The sequence below is a fragment of the Amblyomma maculatum genome, chromosome 4 (assembly GCF_055883805.1).
Source record: "Amblyomma maculatum isolate TAMU_Amacu chromosome 4, ASM5588380v1, whole genome shotgun sequence".
Taxonomy (NCBI): Eukaryota; Metazoa; Arthropoda; class Arachnida; order Ixodida; family Ixodidae; genus Amblyomma; species Amblyomma maculatum.
The window spans coordinates 36,580,971-36,605,200 of record NC_139347.1 but is presented as its reverse complement, the minus strand read 5'-3'; the positions used below and the strand labels follow the sequence as shown (position 1 = coordinate 36,605,200).

Genomic DNA, 24,230 nt, shown 5'->3' with positions numbered 1-24,230 from the left:
CCAAATCGTCGATGCGTCATAGTTAAATGCAACCTTCGTTCGACTCACTAGCGATATGCCTAACGGCTGGCTAGTAGAAAAAGCGCCGACGAAAGAAAAACACGCAAGTCCAAGGACGATGCGTGCACTGCGTATGTTTTTTTTTTTTTTTTTAAGCTAGAAGGAAAAGGGCAGCGGCTCAAAACGTGCGCCGAAACTTCGCTGGACCGATGCCTGGTGGCTCGCATAAAGGCATAACATGCACCGTCACAAATTCTGTGGTACCGAAGAGAAGTTGTGAGTGGGCTTTAACGGAGACTAACCGTTCGGAAAACCGGCAACAACAGGCTTGCTAGCCCCGCCTGATTCTATAGGCATCAGTGAGTTTGGAAAAGTTTCGCGCGATCTTTCGAAAGTTCATCATTGTGACAAATTTTTTCTCGGTTGCCGCATTTCTCGCAAGGGTGGCGTCACTGGGCTCATCGAACGCAACCTTAGTTGTTTCTCATTCTAAGCAACGAAGGTCACTCGAACCGCCACGGCGTGCACGCACCAATGCGGACGATGCCTCAGGAGCACGCTGCGAATGGTGCGTCGGAAAATATGCACCGTGCTTGCACATGGCATCACATGACCACGTTTTGGCCACCACCTTTCCTCAGCGTCGAAGAAACGATCGATACACGTATAAGCAATACCGATCGCGTGATACCCACGTCTGCTGTGATTGCGAATAAAACCACGCTAACCAGCGCTAACTGTTGCGAAAACTGGCGCCTGTCCTTGGTCTGCTCGTCACGTTTCTTTGTGTGTGTGCGTTCAGCGCTAGCTTCTTTTCCTTTTTTTTTTTTTGCATTTTTAAAAACGAAAAACCAACCCGGCAACATACGTTAGTGCGAAAACTAGTTCTGGTTAAGCGGTTGCCGTGCGAATAGGCACGCATAAAACCGCACGCTCGACCGATCAGAACGCGACCTCTTCGTCCACGACTTTGGTAACGTTGCGGTGGAATGCATGAAAGCAGCTCGCTCCCGATACGCAACGCCGGTGGATGAAAGTGAAAACCATGGCCTTCTGGCTTGAACAGACAGCGCGAATGTGCGCACAAAAAAAAAAAAAAAATGCCCTCTAGTATGAGGCGTGTATACCACGACGTGCAGCACGAGGTCGTCGAATTGTTGCGTAAAAATGCTGAAAAGCGCTGAACTTGTGCTCGACTTCTGCAAAAAATCACCGAGGAAAACTTCGTACAGCACAGGTGCTATGCATGAAAATTTCCACTATAGGCAGAATTGAACTACGCAGTTTGGTATTGCAAGCAAGGCAGTTAACGTTAAATGTTTTTAACACTAAAAAAGAAATGCTAAGCGTTCTTCCTGACTGAAAGTGTGTGCTGTTAGGAGTCATGTCGCTCTATACCAATGGTAATTTTACATCACCGAGGCGGCTCAGTATAGTTACGGCGTTCGACTGCTGACTTAATTGCGGGAGCGGCGGCCGTATTTCGGTGGATGCGTAAAGCAAGGCCCTCATATATTACGCAATTTCAGTGAACGTTAAATAAAGAACCCCAGGTGGTTGAAATTTCCGAAGCCCTCCACAGCAGCGTCCCTAATTGCCTGAGTTGCTTTGGGACTTTATTTTTGTGGCGTCCGACAACTTTACTGCTCGCACTTGAGCGTTTAGGCCGATATCTAAAGAGTTATTTACGGTGACTAATATTCAAGTAACAAAAACTATCAGTGAATATTTTATATGACTTAACACTCACTTGGGTTCAGTTAGGAAGAACGCTTTGGGCCTTTTTCTTTTTGAAATATTGATCCATCGCTGCTCGAACATCCTGTATCTATGCAGTATCCATACGTTGTCGCACGTATACCTTAATATATTTTATTTGAGTATTCTGATTTTCCACCACACCAAAAAAAATGTCCGAAGCATGCGCCGCATTTCTTTCTTCAAACACTGCCCGAATAGGATTTTTGACAGGTCGCATTCAAAGAGCAGTCTTAAGCACTGAGGACGTTTTCCTTGCGGTCACGGCAAAAATTCGATGCCGTATACGCTTTATGCTTGTACAATTGGATCACGGCTGCTCAAAGGAAAGAAAAGCTTTTCTACATCTGCACGGCAAAAACAATAGCTGGCCCAGTCAACCTAATGAGGGAAATGCGGTTACGCGTAAGCCGTGGCGGAAGCGTCGCAAAAAAAAAAAAAAGAAGGGGGGGGGGGGGGGGGAGGTTTGTTCCGGATTTTCCGGTGTCCGCTGCGTGTCCTGTCTCCAAGTGCGTGTCCACGCCGGCATAACAACGCACGCTGGCTCAGCGGTTAGGAGAACCAGGCTCCCGACTTCTTTCCGTGCACGCCCGAGTGCTGTGCAAGTTTGCGAAGAGACTGTTTCGAGGTAAACGACGCAGTTGCTCGGGCGGAAGGAAGAGAGAGAGAGAGAGAGAGAGAGAGAGAGAGACCTTAACTGAACTGTGGCAAGTGTACTACGCACACATTTCTTCCAGACAGGGAACGAGTGGGCCCACGATTCCAGAAATAATTACGCAGTCTAGTTTCACTGTTGAGTTCAGACAACGGTGGGCCTGATCAGCAAAAACGCCGGCTCAGAGGGAAGAGCTCGGAAATTGGGCTTTTTTTGCAAAAACGCGCTCAAACCGCGGCTGCCTATTTGCCCGGATTTCTTGGTGCTCCATTTTGCCGGGAAAGTGTCGCGTTTTTATGCACTGTGCGCAAGTGCTAACTCGGCTGCGTCGAGACTTGGTAATCCTACCGCTGGAAGTATGCCAGAGTGCGCTTTCAAATTACTCTCATTTCAGACCTTTCTCGCGTATTTCTAAGGGGTTGGACTAGCGCGATTAATGCCTAAATTGCGTGTTTAGTTTATTTCCTTATTATTTTTAGGCGCCCCTTCAAGGACTCTAGGGGACCCATTGTGTAACCAGGATAACACGATAATGTGAGAACAAACCTGAAATTGTTTGCCCATATTACCACAGCACATTAACATCCTTATTAACAAGTAACTACGAAAAACAAACCTCTAGCAAACAGCTTACCACATTCGCATCAGAGAAAAGGATGCCAGCCCCACCACGGTGGTGCAGTGGTTTGATCTCCGATCAATGTGCCGGAGTCCCCGGGTTCGAACCCTGCCTCCGGCAGCTGCGTTTTGATGGAGGCGAAACGGAGAGGCGTACGTGTGCTGTGCGATGGCAGTGCGCGTTAAACATTCCCAGGAATTACTCCGCAGCCCTCCACAATGGCCCCATTTTTCTCTCCTTCCACGTTCACTTCCCCTTTCTCCCTTCCTTTACAGCGCACTTCAGGTGTGCACAGAAATACATGTGACAGGTAATGCGCCTTGCCTTTCCTGTAAACCAAGTTATTAGGACTTAGTGAACATAAGTGACCATTATTTTAGGCCTGAAATTGTTAGTAACAAGTAGCATCCATGTTTTCCTATATATAGACTAGGGGCATCAGAAAGTCGAAACACTGAAAATATAGCAAATGCCTCAAAACAAGCGAGCAATAACGTTTGCATTCTTATTATCTCACGCATGCATTTGTGCGGGTGTTTTTGCGTAGTCTGTGCTTGCGTCAGTGCGTGGGTGAGTGTGTTCCGACTGATAAGAGACTAACTTCTTTTAGGCATGCGTCGGTGCTTACTAAGCAAAATAAAGCGCGTTAGCGGGAAACTGCTGGTAATTTGGGAAGCTCCCTGTAGAGTAGGCGTAGACTGCAATGCAGTGGCGTTTTACAACTTATGCAGAACATAGGCCCTAAATATTGCTCTCGGTTGTGCTTACGCAGGAGAGGCTGCGGCAGTTACCATATAGTCTAGTATTGGAAACATTCACGAAATTATGATACGATATGGCCTGTTGGACCATGTACTGGGTCCGAATTATAGAAGCAAAAAAAAAAAAAAAAAAAAAAAAACAACAACAAACAAACAAACAAACAAACAAGTGTAATGTTAATGCCGTGGCTGGATGTGAAAGTGTTTTTAAAGTTGCAGTTCTCAGATTAATGAAGTTGCAGTGAGTTGCACGAACAAACAAACACTGGTAGAGAGCAAACTAATAAAGAATGTAAGCAAGAACGAAAGGAAAGAAAAATGTAAAGGAGAGACTATGGTTTTAAACTTTTCCGAACTTTTCAGTGTACCTGACGCGGAAATGGTGGGCGCGGGAGCGCAGTGTCCTCCCATTTGTAGGTTTCGGTGTGCAGGTTGGCACACGTCGTCGGTCTTAATTCATTTCTTTTTTATTTATTTTTTTTTATTATTATTTTGCGAGAATGCGTTTAGCTGCGACGGCTCTACAAGGAACACGAAGCAACAAAGCGCAGGTTTGAAGCCAGCTGTAGAGCGCGACCAGTTTGCTCTAACTTTCTTTATTCCGACGAGCAGCAGCAACAACAAAAGAACCAATTCCGACAATGTTCCGGCGCACGTTCTTCGAGCACGACGTGCTCGAAAATCGAAAGCTGTAAACACTACGGCATTGACGACAACTTTCTCGCTTTCTTTCCCCTCGCTTTGTCGAGTTGACAGTAGATTTATCTCACGTGACTCGCTTGTTCGACGCCCAGATCAATCAGCAACGCCTACATGAATAGAAATCGCCCTGAAAAGGCCACCGCCATTTCCACTTGGCCTCGGTATACCGCCTATGAAAACGTGCTTGCGCTGAAGACGTTGCGGCATGGCGATGGCTACGGCGGGAAAACCTACCAGCAGCCACCTATTGTCGTTGCGACAATGCTGCCTTTCACCGCTGCCTCTGACGTTCCGGATGGATGCTAGGATCGCTTTGTCTGGCATTTGATGAGCTCTTACGTCGTCGTGGCCATCTTCGTGGTTCACTGCTCACAGGGGAATTGGACAAGGCAGAGTAAGTGTTCAGCGACGTTCACTTTACTGCAGGCGAATGATGCGACAGAAGGTTGGACGCTTTTGTTGCCACAATAATGGTCATTAATGGATGTTTTGCGTGCCGCGTTTACACCAAGGCTGCGAGGAATGCAGTTGGGAACGGCTGTAGATTTTCTTTAGAAATCCCAATTTCCTTTCCTGGTAGTGGAGTACCTTAGCACACCTACTTCTCCGAAGTTCACCTCCGTAACCACTACTGGTATCCAACCCACGACCATGAACACAACAGCCGGTCAGTGCAAAAACACAGTCCAAAGACAGTGCTGCTTGTGCGTAGATGGTTATTTTCTTTTAATGTTGAGGTAGGAAGCTGCGAGTACAAAATATGCTTCTGCGTTTGAGAAATGCGGTTAGGCACGAAACAGTCCACGTCCAAAGAAGCCGGCATGAAGTTTTCGAAGTAGAACTTAGACCGACAGGATAGAATGCTCTCGTGTTGTGTAAACAATGCGCAGTGTTCCTGTCGGTTTTGTTTCATCCATGCTGGCATTCAGAAGCCTCGCCAAGCCTGCAGTAGCTCAGTACTTTGTGCATTTCCTATGCGATTCCGGAGAAGGCACCGTCGCAATGAAAATGCATGCTAAGAGTGTAGGGCATTTGATCTGCGCAGTCAGCGCTGCTCAGTAATCGACAGCTAGTTTCAGGACACATGTCGAACTCAGATATACCTCTGCTGTCCATAGACGAACTGGTGTTTTCGATCGGAGCAGCCTTGGTGCCTCAGCGATTACGGACCTGACTGACGATATTGCGTCGCGAGCGTGTTCGGAGAGTTACTACTGAGTGGCGCGGGACAAGCGACATGACAAACGCAGCATAATTTTCACCACGAACTAAGAATCGGAACCGACAGTCTAGTCCTTACCGTCGGCGAATAGAATGCGTATGCTGAACGCCCTTTTCTTCGGTGTTTTTTTTTCTTTTTTTCTTTTTTACACGGACTTACAAATTTGCAAAGACACGGCACGCACTTCACGCTTTCGTTAGTTAATACAAGCAACCCAGGCGTATTTTTCAAGGGACTAGAAGTGATTATCTTGCGCCGGCCAGAAATGACCATAGAAAAACGCACGGGATGGGACGATTCCCAAGATAGCTTTACACATGGTACACATACAGATGTGTCCGTAGACGCCCATATGTTGAAATTATGTCGCCCCATGGCAGCCTTCGACGTCCAAATGGGCGAGAATCCTGCCAATGTGACTAGCATAGAAGGCACAGGAAGGGAGCAAACCAGCACTTCTTCCATAGGGACAGGCTCAGCATGCTTCTTATTAGGATATTTGTGCATGTGCTTTGCCGCAAAATACAGCAAGGTATGACCTATTAAGCGCTGGCGTAACACAATCCTCAGTAGTGTCCAACATGTATGGCTAGTATATATTCATGCTTTATTACGTCGACACAAATACAGTTATAAAACACATCAACAATATTTATGACTCAGCTATAGAATAGAGCAATATGTATATCAGCGACCAATGCGCATGCGTGAAGCAGACGAAACATGCAGACAAGCCCTCGCGTGTGAAAGCCCATCGGGAAACGGTGTAGCGTGACACCGACGGTAGACCCCTCATCACTGTCATGATGTGCCACATTTATTCGCAAGCCGCAGGCTCAGTTTCGTTAGCGCCAAGCTTCCACAAATAAATGGGAAGCATGTCACAACTGCGCAACAAGACTTTCCACTGGCGCATGTAGAACGAGGAAACGACGGATTAACGGAACTGGGAAGCATGTCCTACCAATTAGTAATGGCTTAGAAGTTGGTTTGGTTTGTGGTGTTTAACGTCCCGAAGCGACTCAGGCTATGAGAGACGCCGTAGAGGAGAGCTATGGAAATTTCGACCACCTGGGGTTCTTTAACGTAACCTGGCATCGCACAGCACACGGGCGCCTTACTTTTCGCCTCCATCGAAAAGCTGCCGTTGCGGCCGTGATTCGATTCCGCATTCTTGGACACAGTAGTTGAGCGCCCTAACCACTGCACCACCACGGAAGGGCGGCTTAGAAGTAACTAGAGGGCAAGACGAAATCTTCGCAACCGAAATATCCAAGACAAGCGAGTTAACTTCGTACCATTCGCTTCCTTGACTTCTTTGTAAGCCCCGCTATCTTGTGAAATCGCCCCCCCCCCCCCCCCCCCCCCTCCCCTTTCGTATTTCCACCGACCCGTGGCAATGCTGACCGCGGGCTTTGCCTTCGACACCGCTTAAGGCCGCCCTGTGGCGCCAGTTCGAGCTAAACCTTTTGTAAAAGAAAACGATTTCAACGCCACGGTGGCGACTATTCAAGACGCCGATTCGCCTAGCAACAGGCAAAGCAAGTTAAACACAGATCCTTTGACTAGGGAACTAACGCGATAGACTGCGCTGACTGTGGAAAACAACGCACTGCGTTGTTGCATTTCTTTTCATCGGGAGATTATAAACCTGTACCAAAATTTTACGGGAGATGCGGGTCACAGGAAAAGACTGACTTTTACGCACATACCTAAAACAGGCATTGTGCCGTTCTCCGGCGCTATGGCTACACATTTTTGTCCCAGATTATATATTTGGGGCAACATTCGGCCTCTTTTTAGCGCTTAGCGTGCGTCTTCGATTTTTGATGCCGTGTAAGCAAGCACAGAGCGGGCGAGTGGGCTGCGCACAGATGTTTCCATCACTTCCTTTCCCCTGCGGGAAAGAGCCGGAAACCTGACCGCTTTAGCTTCGAGCAATTGCGCTCGTATCAGGAGTAATGCTAACATGTGCACTGATAAGATTCATCGTGTGAGTAGCGCGGGGTCCGTTAAAGAACGGATCTATTCACTCATTACGAAGCGATTCCGTGAGCGCTTAGATAATGTGAACCACGTGATCAACTGGAGTGGTAATACTGAGCAACCCACTAAGTAAAAGACTATGCGTGTTCGGTATGGAGGCGGCAGATGGCCACATAGACCTTCGGCAGACGCATGGGAAAACACTGAACCTTTGCGCAAATCGCTACGACCTTCAAGATCAGTGGCACGTGGCCGCTCGGTGTGCGGTCATTGTGAAGGTCGTGGTATTAATTTTGGATCTCATTTCGCTCCTTCGACTTTGCTTTATACCGGACGCACTAGCGTGCCCTTGCTGCAGGTATTCAACGAATAGACGGCTGAGCTGTGCTTCAGTAACGGTATCTTGTTCTAGGGCTTTTCCCTGTGCATGGTGTCGTCAGCGTAGGTTTTCAATGAGCCGAACGGAAAATAGCGACCATGAAAAGCTGGAAAGCTTGATATGAAGAAAGCTTGCGCGTCTTTCTTGATTCTCGTTAAGCAACATTCAAGGAGGTCAGACTGAGAGATTCGTGTCGCTACAAGGCTATAAAACAACCAAAAGTTGTGTACGCCTATTGCCATCAAAGTGGACACGTTTGAATCACTTTTTTCTGGTTCCGCATTGCTGTAGTTTGCCCACTAGAGCACGGTCCTAGCCATTTTGTTTTTGAAAAAAATTACCGCGCAAAGCAATAAAATTTCTTCACCAAGGAGACATAAAATGTCGTAGTCGGTTCTCGTTTCTTCCTTTTAACTGTTCTGCTTACGGGACTGTTAGCTGTTTTTATGTGAACTGGGTGTTGCGCGCAGTCGGCATGAGCGAGCTGATAAAGAACACGTGAATTTTGAATAAAGGGCAATACCGAGTTCCCTGCCTATCATTTCGGGTGCAGTCCAATCAATTTGTAAAACAGGAGCAGTGCCATGAAGCGGAACCTTCTTTGCGGCCTTTGTTTGGCAAACAATTACTGCTTTTCGCCACATCATCTGAGACTACTGCATGTCTCAAGAAACGAATATACTGAAATTCAAATTCAGAGACGAGAGAGGTATCAGGCCAGCTTTACCCACTCCCCCCCCCTTTTTTTTTTTGAACAGTGGCCAGCGTCTTCTGGATAACTCGATCTTTTATTTTTGTGTGTTTCAGCGAAGCGACAGTGATAAAGCGTGGATCGTATTCTTCAGATGCATCTGGCGAGTGTAATGTCATTGCTAAGTTCCGGCTATTGCCCCGAACACCTTGACGGCTGACTTAAAGAAGGATGCCGAGATAAAACTACAATTTTAAACAAAGTGTTCTTAATTTTTTTTTTTTTTTTTTTGATGTTTTGGATTGCGCACGAATTAAAGAAACTTCTCGCCAGTTTTGGTAGTCATCTGCGCGGTAGAAAACTTAAGACTTTTTTTTTGTGTGTGTGTGAGATGGGGTGCACGCACCACCGAAAGCGTCTATGAATGCTGATTGCTTCAAACTGAACGCGAGGAGTATCCCCAAGTTAGAATGCTTGTTTTTTGCGCTCTCTATAGCCAAAACGAGCCTGCTGTCGAGAGAACAGAAGAAAGCTAAAAGAAAAACAGAAATAAAAGGTAAATTTTAGGCTATGACAACCGAAATAGAAGCTTGGATTGACAACAACGTAGCTCGTAACCTTCGAACGCTATTTTCGCACCACGCTATTTTCGCAAAGTGCTCGACAAGCTGGGGATAGAATATGGAACCTAGACGAAGGGGCACGCCCAGCAGGCAACCAAAGAAAGAAAGGAAAGCTAGCATGACATAAAACAAGACTGCAGCAAGACAGCAGCAGCTAGATGGGACGAGCGCAAAGCATTTTTGTTATCCTGCCATTAGCGCGATTTTATGACTTGTTAAGACAGAGAGCTGCAGGAGGCTCCAAATTTAATCAAGACACGTGTCCTTCTTTGCCAGTTAGCTCACAACAATCTCCGGGCACGGGTGTTTTTACCTTTAGCCTCTATCATGATGCAGCGGCCATTACCGTTAATTCAACGCGATTGATTATGAGGTAGTGCACCAGGAAACAGGAAATCAATGGCATACCAACTAGCTCAATTATCTGCTTTACTAATTCAACCCGCGAATTCGTGCTGCGTATAGCAACGGGATGTCACCGCGAGCCACACTTGTCAACACGACAGAAGAAAGCAGCTTTACGCGAATGTAAACTCGGCTGCCGCATATGAATAGAGCGCAGTCACTCGGCGATAGCGGCTACAAGCGCTCACAGCGGGTGTTCACAGCCGCAGTGGTGCAGATCAACAGCTGGCAAGGAATACCTGCTGAGAGAACTGCTGAAAGGCGGTCCCGATTTTTCTTGGCGCTCTAGCTGTGTAAAGGAATTAAATAAAATTAGGAATGAAGCATTTCATTCTGAATTTCTAATTCAAATTGTCAACTATGAGTTACTTAGTGGGTCTTACCTTTCTTTTAGTTAATGCCTAAATTATTTCTATTGACCTTTTGCTTCTGTGTGACCATTTGCCCCTTTTCTTGTATTCTGTGTAACTTTTACACTGTCATTTCGAATAGTAATCATTTGCTCTTGTATGCACTGTAGAATTGTTCGTGGGTTTGTTCTATGCGTTTTTGGCGCTTATATTCAGGTGGAATTATCGCGGTAATGGTTTACTGTAGAGAGAATCGGCGTCATATGCGGGAGGTGACGGGTTTGATTCCCACTGCCGCCTTGTAGCCGTCGGCTCTGCACCGACTGAAACCTCAACCATAGTTCGTGTCGGCTCCCTCTAGGGGGAAATGATTGAAAAAAGGGATCGTAACTCGTATTTTGAGTGGACCCATCGCCTTGCGCCACGACTCGTTTTAACACAAGTTACCCCTGCTACAATAAAACTTATCATTTGTATAGTGCGTTCTGAGAATATGAATTCCTAGTGGACGCTGAATTACGTTTACGTAAACGAAATATCAGGACGAGGAATGCTGAAAGTGAGAGAAATTAAAATCATAAGTGCAAAATGCATACAGATAAAAATGGGTAAATGGAGCTGGCCGTGTATATGGGGCGCGCTTCAGAAGACACGAATAGGAGACACGTGGCCGTAATTTCGCTTGTATATACGTGTGCGTGGAAGTAATTTCTTTGGAGCAAGATAGAGCGGAAGATAGCTACTTAGTCTCTTGCCGATGGCTAGGTCCACGGACACTTTTGCGAAGTTGTTTCGTCGCGCGTATATCTGATACATTGGCGGGGCTTCGAACAGTGACATGAAATGAGATGTGTAAGCTCACCGCAGGCATGTAGTGTTATCACACATGAGGTAGTCCCCTGATACGGCATTAATTCCCACTGGGGCCAGATCGACAATCTTCCGTAAAGCGCTGCCCTCCCATTCAATCATTGCAATCACCTCATCTTGGCGAAAAAAAAAAAAAAAAGGCATGTACGCGCAATAATTGCTTTAAAAATGTTTGCCTGTTCCCTAGTTGAAAGCTAGAAACATACCGTATTCGTCGACTCTAAGGCGGACTCCTGGATGTTGCTGCTTTTCCCCTTGTTGCGCTTGTAAACGCCAATTTTAGATCGCTAAACTTGTGTTGCACTGACACGTATCTGTACACATAGGGAGTAAACGGCCGGCTATTTTCGGAGCGGAAAATTGTTGGGCGTTGGCTTTTTGTTACATCAGCCACGAATGCAGTGCTATCCTACGGATCCTTGATCAGCCCAGGGCTATAGCAAAATATCGCGCCTCACCTCCGGGTTGTGCAATTGGCATCTAAGGAAAGTTCAAATTTTTCTTAGTCTCATCGCGCCACCTCTTTCTCTGGCTTCGAAGAAAAAAAAAAAGGAATAATACTCTATACTTCCGCATCAAAAAGAAAAAAAAGGTGCACTGCTCAGCCTGCATGGTTGCCAAAAGATTTTACGGCACGACGCAGTCCTAAGAATGTGAAAGGCAAGAATGACTCGAAGAGGCAACGGGAGCGAGCGTAATAATCTCCTTGATGTTAAACGAGCTTAATTGAAAGAACTTGTTTTTGAGCGCTGTCCTGTGGTTAGGAATAGTAAAGTCATCTCGGTGCTCCAAATGTCTGAAGGCGAGAGCAACATGCTATCCCGGTCACTGACAGATTCTAAGTACTGGAGGTTGCTCTAGAAGGGTCGGACAGAGGACCCAGAAGCAAAAACTCAGGTTTATTTCAAAAGAAGCATGTATATTGCTTATTTTTTTAATCGCCCAGATATACGGTACATCTGCCCTCCAATGCACCTTCTATTTGCAACTCGTAGTCGAAGAGGAAGTGTCATGGAACGCCGCCATGAGAAAAGTGTCATGGAACGCTGCCATGAAAAAAGTGTCATGAAAAAAGTGTCACGAAAATCGCGAAATAGGTGGGTGCTTGAAACCTGGATTGATAGGTTGAATTCTGCCCGTAAATGAAAGATTGACGTCCAGAGCAGCTTACATTTGAGTTTCATAGAACTAAGCGCTGACACACCTGGTCAGACCTTTGGAGCAAGCCTGCACGCAGATGGCTGGATGGATGTACGACTGTATATACACGAGATTAATCTCCGAACAAAATGCCGATGTCCGCTTACGCATGTGAAGTAGCATACAACGATAACTTTGAGCATTCTAGGAAAACCTGAAGACGGGAACAGGAAGAAAAAATTCTGTCCGATTTCCGCCCGCTGATTGTCTCCCGCAGAGTATATTAATTGTGTCCAAGCTAAATCGAAAACAAGATCGCAGCTAATTCAACTGACACAAGATTCCCGCTTGACGTTTAAGCAATCGCGCTAAAAATGACCGAGCGAGGAAGGAATGAGAATAGGGAAGAATGATCATAGATACTTGAGGGGATGGGCAGAAAGCAGGTACACACAATCATTTTAATTGCGTCATACAATTTCGTTACTAATGCAAATATGACTTAACTTTAGAGAGATAGCGTTTACTTCTACTAGACGTGTCGCAGGCTTTCGCTGTTCCCCGGATGTACTTACATCTTCAAGCTTCCGTGTCTGCACCTGCTTTCACAGCCACCAGAGCCACGCGGTCACAGGATATGAACTCTAACATTACCTTACTGTGTAGACTGATTGGGACAACACTGCCCCCGAAGCCACTGCTGACATATAATTATAAGCAATGTGGTTGAGTTTTAAAAATTGTTGCGTTTTCTTGGGAGACGGAGTTACGAATTCCAAAACATTTGAGTTCGTCTGCCCCATATTACCTTTGCTATATAGGGATGAAGAGTTAGAACTAAAAGAAAACAAAACGAAGTAAATTCAGTTAACAACCACGAAGATACCACGCATACAGGGAACAAGCTGTGTTTATTGCCACTCTGATGGAGCAGCAAGCGAAATGAATGCAGTTGACGCCTCGTTCATATGATAAGGCAGTCTGAACGTCTTTCCGCCGTTGATGGCCGATAGCCAGAAATGGTAGAACAGCCTCGTGTCGGCAAAATAGATTGCGGAAGTTATCGTTGACCTGTCGGGTGCTAACTGGACGAAAGACCCTTCGGTATTCAATTTCGACGGAGCCTGCCAGAAGGTGATGGTAATGGAACACCATTACCTAATCAACACCATGTAAACTTGTGTACAGCAAGGGTTAGGAACTAGTCTGGGCTCATATATTTTTTTTTTAGTTCAAGCTCAAGATTATTGTACACATAAAAATATGACGCATAATAAATAAATACAAAACAAAGGTTCCGAAATAAAAACACTGTACCGGGACCTCCGGAACTAATTAGAAAGAATAGGGAAATGCCAGGACTGGTAACAGCATTTATCAAAAGTAAAATTATACTATGTTACAGCAAACATAATGTGAGGTGAAAGGAAGAAAAGAAACTATGATGAAATTATAGAATAATCCACATAAAAGCAAAATACAACGGCGACACGTAGTCATAGCGAATACTACAAAAAAACAACAGTAACAAGAGCAACACGATGAGTAAACTTATACAAGAATAAAACACAAGTACGCACTATACAAATACCGTTACAAGCAAATATGCACATGCCAAAAATAAATTTTGAAAATAATTTTCACAAAGTGTTTATCAAATGTTTCCTTATGTGGCGGCAATGAATTGAGAAATAAAAGGTGAGCCCGTAAAATATCTAGAGGTGAGTTTGATTTGACATCCAAAGTTATGTTATTCTATGCTCTGATTTATGCGAAACCCACTGCGAAGCTGCCGTAATTAGTGCGCACTTTTGCCAGATGGAAATTACTTCCTGATGAATATCTAGTAATATTGGGATTAGTAAGATCGTGATGTATAAACTGTAGATGATTGTGGTCATCAACAAAATATATGAAAATGCATGTTATACGTAATCGGGCCGGAGATGGGAAGAATATTAAGTTGCGGAAAAAAAGACAGCCGATATATTGGCACCGCGTGAAGTGAATGTAATGAAAGCAGAGCCTGGCTTTGTACGTCTTGTAGCGGTGCGATGTGCGAGTTGTGCGAGACCCCACGTTTTAGTGCAATAACTGAGATGACTATTTATGACAGTGTAGTATAGTGTTGCTAGGATATACAGATGAAAGTAATATCGAGCCTTTAAGAGCCCCCTGGTAGGTGCTTTACATTTACATTACATTAGGTCGCGAAGTGCTGGAAGTAGTAGGCGAATATGTCTACTTAGGACAGGTAGTAACCGCAGATCCGGACCATGAAAAGGAAATAAGAATAAGATTGGGATGGAGTGCATTTGGCAAGCACTCGCAGATTATGACTAGCAGCTTACCGGTATCGCGCAAGAGGAAAGTATACAACAGTTGCATCTTGCCTGTACTCACCTATGGGGCTGAAACGTGGAGGCTAACCAAGAGAGTTCTACTTAGGTTGAGGACAACCCAGAGGGCTATGGAACGAAAAATGGTAGGGGCAACATTAAGAGATAGAAAGCGTGCAGAGTGGGTCAGAGAAATAACTCAAGTTACCGACATTCTAGTAGAAATTAAGAAGAAGAAATGGACATGGGCAGGACATGTAGTTCGAAGAGAGGATAACCGATGGTCGCTGAGGGTAACAAACTGGATTCCAAGGGAAGGAAAGCGTAGCAGGGGGCGGCAGAAAGTTAGGTGGGCGGATGAGATTAAGAAGTTCGCAGGGGTCAAGTGGATGCAGCTAGCACAGAACCGGGTTAAGTGGAGAAATATGGGAGAGGCCTTCGCCCTGCAGTGGGTATAATCAGGCTGATGATGATGATGATGATGATGATGATGATGATGATGATGCCATAACCAGTTTTTTTCTTTCTTTCTGGAGAACCATGAATGGAGACCTCAAGTTGCATTCTCAAAAAGAAACACCGGTAGGTAGGAAGAATAGGATGAGAATAAATGAAGATGCAGGAGTATCAAAGTCATAATCAGAAAGGCGCCAAAATAACGACAAAAACATGAGTGGCGTTTTCTTAGGGTTGGCTAGTAAACCATTATTCTGACACGATATGGTTAGGTCACTAAGATCGTCATTGAGATTAGATGTAACGGTATCAACAGGAATTACTAGCTAGTGTAGCCGTATAATCAGCATATAAGAAACATTCAGAAGACGCAGACAGTATGATAAGTCATTAATATAAATTATGAGTAGCAGCTGCCCTAGAATGTAGCCTTGAGTTACCCCTACATTTAATATTTTACTTTTAAGAAAAAGTTCTGGACATGCTAACACCCGTTTTATGATTGCATACAGAAATGCGGAGGATTTCTAGTTCGAGGCTATTAATACCGAACGTAAAAAGTTTTACGAGGATTATTTTATGGTAAATAAATCAACAGCCATTTTGAAGTAAGTGAAAACTGTGTCAACATAATTGTCATTCTCAATTTCTATTTTGCATTTATCAAAGACAGGAATTAAAGCAAGGCTAGTGGAGTAACAAGAGCGGAATCCAAGTTGTTTCGGATGTAGTAAGGAAAACTTGCCGAGGTAGTTGGAAACTTCGACGACTAAATAGTTTTTAAATTACCTTGCCGAAAAACGGGAGGGCGGAAATTGGTCTATAATTTATATTTATAATCATCTTTTTTTTTTTTTTTGAAAACTGCTATGATTTGGCTCATGTTCAGTTCTTAAGACGCAAGTCTTGGATAATAAACTGAAAATGCAACTGAATGCGTCAATGACAATATGAGCAATTAGTTTGATGTGTCTGGCATGGATGTTAAGTCCTGCACTAGTCGGCTTCAAGCTTGTTATACCGCTATGGACTTTATCTGGCATGACATGAAAGAGAAAAAAAAATGATTACTTGCATTGCGAGCGGTATCTTGAGGCTTTGGGAACGGACTTGAATGATGAAACAGAAAGAAAATTTGCGGAAGGCGTTAGCTATCCGCCTATGTATGTCAGTACAGTAGTACGCGTTGCTGTCCGAACCCAGATTGGCCGTTTTTACGCCGTGCTAAGCCTAACTAGATTAGGCGTAGCAAAGCCTAATCGGTCTAACTAATCCTATTTACTGTAAAAGAACTTCTGGCTTTCACACGTAAAACTTGGGCTTATCTATAGCTAAACCTCGGTGCATATTTTTTACACGGCCACTCTATTTTCAGCTCCTGTCTATGCTGTGTAGATGTTCATTGCTTCGTATTCTCAGTGACATCTTTATAGCCGGTGCTCTCTATTTCAGCTCGTCGTCCTCGAGAAAGATGTCTTGCTTGCCATTCAGTCGCGCGATCTCGCATTAGTCATAGGACATCCTGTACGATGCGCACTGTTAAAGTGTAGGTCAGCTGCACGGCTACGACAGTATTGTGATGGCTTCGTAAAAGTGAGGCCTCTAGCAAGCAAAATCACAACGCTGTCGCAGAACTTACCCCGTTCAACAGCACGGCTTATTTGGTTTGGTTTATGAGGTTTAACGTCCCAAAGCGACTCAGACTATGGAGACGCCGTAGTGGAGGGCTCCGGAAATGTCGACCACCTGGAGTTCTTTAATATATAGCATGGTAACATGTATAGAGTAAGTATATGTAACCCAACTTGGGCAGCAATAAGACGCAGTCCGTTTTAAAGAGAAGGCTTTCTCAGTCCCATTGATCGAAATACTCACCAGCGGCTGGTAAATTTTACTCTCCGTCGACAGCAGCCCCGTAGAGAGCGCACGCATTTGAAAACGAGAGATGCGAACATTCGTACATATGCGATGTAATGGTTGAGTCCCGGGTGTCTGACGATTGAACGGCGTGTAGCAGGGGAGGAGTCAAATGACAGGCCATGGCGCCTTATCCGCGCGCGGCGACGCATCACCTCAGCCGCAAGCAGGGTCAACACGTGTACGTTTTGAAAGGTCCCAGCACGTGAGTGCTTGCATAAACACAGAAGTGGTGGCCAAGCCGGCTCTGTAGGATGTAACGTGAAGAGGTTCCTATGGCCGTTACGGTCGTGTTCATACTCAAGTGTGTCTTCCGAAATTTTTCCTTATGCGCATTACGATCTTTTCTGCTTTCTTGCTCCTGGGCACGAAACTGCAGAATCACGCGTGAAGTTTCGCCTTCAACTTATTGGGCAAGGTTGGCTATTTTCATTGTTAGGTTTCCGCTTTCTCAAGGCGTCTAGACGTTCCATTGTCCGGGATTTTGACGGTTGCTGGAAACGAAAAGAGCAGCGATGATTGCTGCATTTGCTTTCTGCAGAGTGCCCCTTATGAATCTCATCTCGATGACACAACAGAGGTACATTCTACCACACACAAAAGAAAAGTCTTGAACTTAGGACACAGATCCTGCTAACACTAATTAGCCTGTAAAGGCCTTCGCCTTAATAGGACATGATCTGCAAATTGTCTACAAATGACACTGTCCTGGCGAGGTCTACAAATGACGCTTTGTCCGTACGTGGTCTACAAATGGCACACGCTCTTTACGTGGTCTATACAAATGGCACACGATCTGAACGTGGTCTGCAAATGGCACATGGTCGGCATGTTGAATAGCAATGGCACATTACGTGGGCTACGTGATACGTGGGCTAAAAATTACACCTGGTGCGTATGTGAATTACAAAATTGTCCCATGCCTTGCGGAGCTTTTAAGGTGTTAAAAGAGGGGGGGGGGGGGGGGGGTGTATTTGAGGCCGTATAAAAGCCTGTTAAGCGCTTCCTTTGTATACGACGAAATTCAAGGGCAAGACTAAAGAAATGCTTGAAATATAATAATTCGCTTGCAAAGAGGGCCTAAATGCTCTTTCTTGGGATCGATATTCATCGCGAACGCATTTAATGCTGACGTAACTGTGTTGTTGAAAGCGCAACCAAAGTTCTCGTTAAGTCATACCATAATAAAGTTACGTACGACGGGCAACAAGCATGAGCAAGCCTAGAGAACCGAGAGCGCAGTTGACACATAAGCGACCGGCTGTGCACCGTCGCTCGTTCTCTTAGTTTTTCTTGGCGTGCTGCCGGACTAGCCAAGCCTGCTGGCATTTTGCAGTGTGTTTCGCATCGAAGACTGCATTCAGAGTGTGATCATGTTCGAGTGTCGAAGGCACCCGGATGGTTGTTCGTGCAGCGACCACCATGCTTTTCTGCTTCTGTGAGGTGGTATTCTGCCCCAGCAGATTTGGAGTTGCAGTAAATTTCTATAAGTTCCCTCGAGACGATGCACAAAGAAGAGCCTGGATATACTTCGTTCGGGATACCGGGAGACACTGCTAGAAGCCGGGGAAGTCCAGCTTGCTCTGCTTGCTGCACTTCGTCTCAGACTCGTACCAGACCAGTCGACGTTGCCCCTCCGTTGAACTTCCTTCTTGTTGACGGCGTCCGGCATGGTATTTGCCTGTTCGTGGTCGCTGGCTAACGGATTTAATATAAGATGATTATTTAGATTCCGTATGTAGCAGCGTTCATTGTAGTCCTCGCTGATGCCGTAAAAAAAGTTTGTGTTCTCTTTGGAGCCGGATGGAAAAGTGTCGTGGCCGGAAACGGAGCTGCTGTAGCTAGCCATGCCAATTTTCGACGTTGCTTGTTTGCCTGCCGTCGGAAAGCACGTGTGTGCTAGAGCAAACGATGCAGCAGTGTGGGCGTCACATATTTGTAAGCCCACGTGAGCGGGCTGAGTTTTTAATCTTTCTATACAGGGACTGCACTGTGCAACTACGTGTCCAGAAACCAAAAGCGACAGTTGTTCAAATAAAATAATGCGATATTAGGTTATTCACAGGGCATATATTGATCTTCGAGCGCGTATCATGCTTGCAGAGTTTTTGAGAAACTCTTTAAACAAAGATCGCGTAAACCACTAGTTTGGTACCTCCACCAATTGAAAGTGAAGTAGAAGAGCATGTGATCCGCGTATGTAGTCTGTAACTAGCGCATCGGCCTCATGTGGACCCTTATAAGGGTCCACAAGAGCCCTCATGGCGGATGTTCATCTGCATGAGGTGAGAAAGTTCAAGTTCTCAAAAGCTCCCGATGCTCTATCCAGTTTGCCCAGCGAAGGGGAAAACCCAACTGGAAAACATTGTTATTGGCTAACGTATGATTGCGGGCTTTTGATTACGACAGTGTGAAATGCGAATGCGGCCTCATTTACGCAAGAAGAAGATCCCCACAAGAGCGACTGCCATTAATAAAAGAAAGAAAAAATCCAGTTTACCGAGAGAGAAAGAGTGGTAGATGAGCGAGAACAACTGCTAAACTAATGAACAAAGATGCAGTATTTTGAACACTGGAGTCTATACTTCTTTGAACCGTATTCAGATGACAAGGCCTGGTGAAAAAATAAACCACGCACGAACGCGCTAGACTGAGCTCCTTTTTCGTTTTCGGGCGATATAAGCAGAGCAGCAGCGCGGCAGCTGCGTGTGCTGTGATACGGCTCAATAACTTCAGTAGTGAATACACAAAGCGTGCTGTCACTCATTCAGTAATACATTTCCTACTTAGCTCCACGCTATTTACCACACTCGGTCGTGGAAAGCATAATCGGACGTGCCTCCGTCTACGAGGTTGGTATACAACGAGTCGCACTAACCGGACGCCAAGACTCACATTCCAAAACAATCGACAAGTGGCAACTTAGCGTTCTCCGAACGAACTGGTATGTATGGACGATCAGACGAGAAGTTGAAAACAAAAGTAGAAATAGATACCTTCCAGACAAAGTGTGGAATTAAGAGAGCGACGCTTGGGCGATACAGGAGCCAAACCGGCTCTTCTGAAGGACGCTGTATTGCCTTGTCTCTTTTTGCTTTCCCACTGACCCTTTTCCTTCCCCCCATTTATCTTCTCTTATTGGTGGTTTGGTTCCGTAAATGCACCCTTCGATTCGATGTGCGTCGTTTCTTCTTGCCATTCGAAATTTGTGACGTCACCAATGTCGTCAGCGCATAGGCCCGTTGCGCGCTTCGTCGTCACAGAGGACGCCTCCCTCCTTTCCGCAGGTTTTTATGTCTGGTGCTCGCTTCGAGTACTCACCAGTCGAAGCATCGCTGTTGGGCTTGGAGTGAGTTCTTTTGGCAGGAGAAGAACCCGCTTTGGGACGTACTGAAAGACGAGTACAAGAGTGCAGAGGTGCTACATCATTTGCAATGACTCTTCAAACGTAAGTTCACATTACTTTTCCCATGAATTTTTACCGATATTCTCTGAGGTCTATTTGATTCGTTTCAGACTTTGCCGGTATTGGGCGTCGTAATGGGTAACTTCTAGGCTTTCCATGCCTGGTATTCAGTTATTTAGTAGGTGCTATTCAAGTCTGCTAGTACAGTCGCTTCTTTGCTTCGGGAAAATTAATACGGCCAACACGTTTATCTCTTCGTTTTCGTTTTTGTACAACTGTAGACCCACTGGGAACATATAAGTTACTTATTTACAATCTGTAGTGGTTCGGGCTTACGTATGATAATAAAAGCTTAGGAAGAGAGGATATGTGCACACATTTTTTTTCTTGCCTCATTTAAAGCTCATTAATTGCTATCCAGACGCCTTTTTTTGTTTGGGTTGCTTCTGAGTTACTCATGTAATGCGTTAAAATGTCTTTATAAAATCCTGCGTAGGTATTCCACCCTGTAAATTCGGCATTAAATCTAGGACAGCTGACGAACATCGTTGCTCGCAGAGCGAAATTATTATTACATCACTGCCGCTATTAGTACAAGTTAATGTGGATCTTTTGATAAGAAAAAAAAAGTTGCTAGGCAGGAACAATCCTGATATGCATGCGACCTAAATAAAGACACAATTATTGACCCCGGCTTCTGCTGATGAAATTAATTTGGACACAAAACGTCTAGGCCGCGTTATATTTCAACCGTTCAGTGAGCCGTTTGCATGCCTTGCTTTGTTATTTAGATATTAATATACTAATATAATATATAATATATTAATATACTCTATTCAACGTCACACACACAAAAAAAAAAAACAACTCGACATTATTGTGCGACAAACTTGAACTAAATGCAAACTTTACAAAGCCGCATGCAAGTCTGTAGCATGTGGCTGCCAGAAAAAAAAAATGAAGAAATTCGTTAAATAGCATCAGCATTCTTCACCCCACCCAACCGAGAAGTGCAGCCGGGACTCCCATATATAGAACGGATCAGCTGCAGTATGCAGTATGGTCACCAGTACTTGCATGAGACAGACGTTACATTTTATCGGCAGATCAGTGATTACGTAAGCCCTAGAAGACCTTTTCTTAGGAGCTGGCGTCACGCTTTCCTTTTCTACGTCGAAATAAATAAAAGAAGATTGTATATAACGGCAACCTCCTACCAGCTTCCGCGTCTGGCTTGCTGGCTAGACTGCTGGCATCTTCCCTTTTCTAGCAGTTTCCACATGGCGTGCAGCAGTGAAACCGCCAGATCCGCATACACACACGCACGCCAGACACCACCGATCTGATGGTGTCCCGACCACCAACGCACCCCGTTCTGCAGCTTTGCTTGCTATCTCTAGCGCTTTAGTTCCCACTGTAGTTGCATTTTTCCGTCAAAAAAAAAAAAAAAAAAAAATATATATATATATATATTATATATATATATATATATATATATATATATATATATATATATATATATATATATAATATATATATATATATATATATATATATATATATATATATATATATATATATATATATATATATATATATTATATATATATATATATATATATATATATATATATATATATATATATATATATATATATATATATATATATATAGAGAGAGAGAGAGAGAGAGAGAGAGAGAAAGAGGCGAGAAAGCAATTTATAGTGAGGAGGAGACGAGATACAATTCATGTCGATAGACCCGAGATATTGTTTCCTGAAGTTCTCTGCAGCTTTGTCCCCTTGTATTTTTTTTTTTTTTTTGTCTGCCTAACACTCTTGCCCCGGGCCCAAACGCTCCCTTTCTTTGCACTTCCGTTACGGTGGGTTGCCCGTAGGAATCGGCGAGCTGTGTCGAACGACTCGTATTCTTTCCTCCCACTTCCATGCCATTCTCGAGTTGCCGCAGGAGGAACGGGCTGTGTGTTTGGTGAGATGGCAGGCTCCTTTGGTGGCACGCCGTTGGCTGGAAGGAGGTTGGTGAGGGTGCACGTAGTACATTCGTCGGGTGTGCGTCAGACCCGAACTGGCCCAGTTTCTTTCCGGCTTGGACTACGCGCACTTCCAAAAATAAGGCGACGACGGTTTCAGCGCTCGCGTACAGTGTACGCGCGCGCACGTTCAGGACGAGGGAGAGAAGGAGCGGCGCTTTCGATCTTCCCTCTCGCGCGGCGCTCTTATCCTTGCGGTCATTTTGTTTTCTCAGTCCATTAGGCGGCAGGCTCTTGCACGGCAGCCCGGCTAAGGCCAGTGACCGTGGAATACTTTCACCGGATCGTGAAGGTATAGCCCTGGCTTTTCCAGCGGCGGCCACTTCCCGGCCGTTCAAAACCTACTACCGCCTTCTTGTGCCACATTATGGCGGCCCCTCAGAGATAGCAGCATAGGACTGAGGTCGTCCCTCAAAACGAATTGCGCGCTGTAATATGATGTTAATGCCACATTATGCATAACTATTAGACATCAGTGCATCAAGAAACTGGACAGAATGGAGGCAGTGACACATGGCGAGCACATTTGAATGAAAAGAACGCTTAAGGACCTACGAACAGTTGAGAACGATTCAGAATCATTCGGAAACTGCGATCAGCTTTACAGTGGACAAGAGCAGTTCATAAATACTGAATAAATGTTTCTTAGAAATTTTACTGTCATGATACTGCATCACAAAAGCTGAGGACAGAGAGCGAAGCTTGCGCTCGTTTTGTGCGGCCGCGTTTTTATTTTGCCTTACTTTTTTTTTCTCCATGTACAGATATGCCCTCAAGCCTTATAGACTAGCTAGAAATTCCTCTTTGCGAATTAACGTAAGCATTTTCAGAACTCAAACTCGCTTATCTTAAGGCAGTGGTGCATTACTCTGCACAAATCGAACTCCGTCATATAAGAAAGGGGCGACCTTTGTATAGCTGAATTATTTCCCGAGAAAATCTGGTCCGTAATATGTGCTTGCCGCACATGGTTGCATTACTGCTAATAAATGGTCTATAAAAAATGCGCATGTTTAAAGTGCCGCGTTCATGTTATCTGAAAACTGAAACTGCGCCTCTGTCCGTTTGCAAAGTAATGCTTACATAGCTTATGGCGCTTCACCTAAACGCCTACGTCTCATAATTTAAACTTAATGGTATTTCGAACGATGTGCAGTGATCTAGAAAACGGCTGTGTAAACTAAAAATAAAAATTCTTCTGAAGTATAACTCGACTTGGTATTTGAAGACAAAATGACTTTCAAATAAGCTTAGTGGCTATGTTGCTTCCCTCATTGCGCGTTGTCGCTGCATGGAATACAGAACAGCAGTCGCGTGAGAACTGAGTGTTTTTTTTTTTTCTTATCGCCATGTAGCGACCACTTTTGGTGCTGGACTCCTAGCGTTTTCTAGAGTGCCAGATGTCATTCAAAAAATACTCTGCTGTCACTGGATATGAACCGGTCTGACATTAGACATTAGTAAAATTATTGATCGATGTAAGACAGTTGAATTTTATTGACTGCTGAGAGGACACAAACTATGTTGCGCATTGGCTGCCCAAACAAAAACGCACGAACTAGTTCTATGTTTACATAAATCCTTGTTTCCCCGCTACGTCCAGGCACGTTAATGGACAAAACGATTATTCTAACCACCGGTTTTTTTGCGAGCGTATGAGCCTTAACTCTTTGCTATATGACCCGCACCAACGGGCACTGAACACGCAAATGTAAGGGCCGCAGGCATCGAAGTGATACGGACGGAGAGAATCGGGACGGATTTGGTAGTGAAGAGGAAGGGGGAAGCACCAAACATCCCTCACCTACATCATCCTCCCACCACTCTCTCTCTCTCACCCCACGAATACAACGAACTTCCAGCGGCGGCTTGAGAGCGACTGGCTTCGGCTGCCTTGCATA

The 24,230-nt window shown here is 44.9% G+C and overlaps 1 protein-coding gene across 2 annotated transcripts in view; it reads left to right on the top strand.

Annotated features, from left to right (window-relative positions):
• Positions 1-4,449: 4,449 nt before the first annotated feature.
• LOC146190714 (very long chain fatty acid elongase 7-like) overlaps positions 4,450-24,230 on the top strand; it is a 34,331-nt gene continuing 14,550 nt past the window's right edge. The window contains exons 1-2 of one of the 2 annotated variants that reach the window (XM_084601075.1): positions 4,455-4,889; positions 20,161-20,321. In XM_084601075.1, the coding sequence (XP_084457201.1) occupies positions 20,308-20,321 (14 nt within the window). In that variant the 5' untranslated portion in view covers positions 4,455-4,889; positions 20,161-20,307. Of the gene's footprint in view, positions 4,890-20,160; positions 20,322-24,230 lie in introns of both variants that reach the window. The other variant, XM_084601074.1, reaches the window with a different exon arrangement.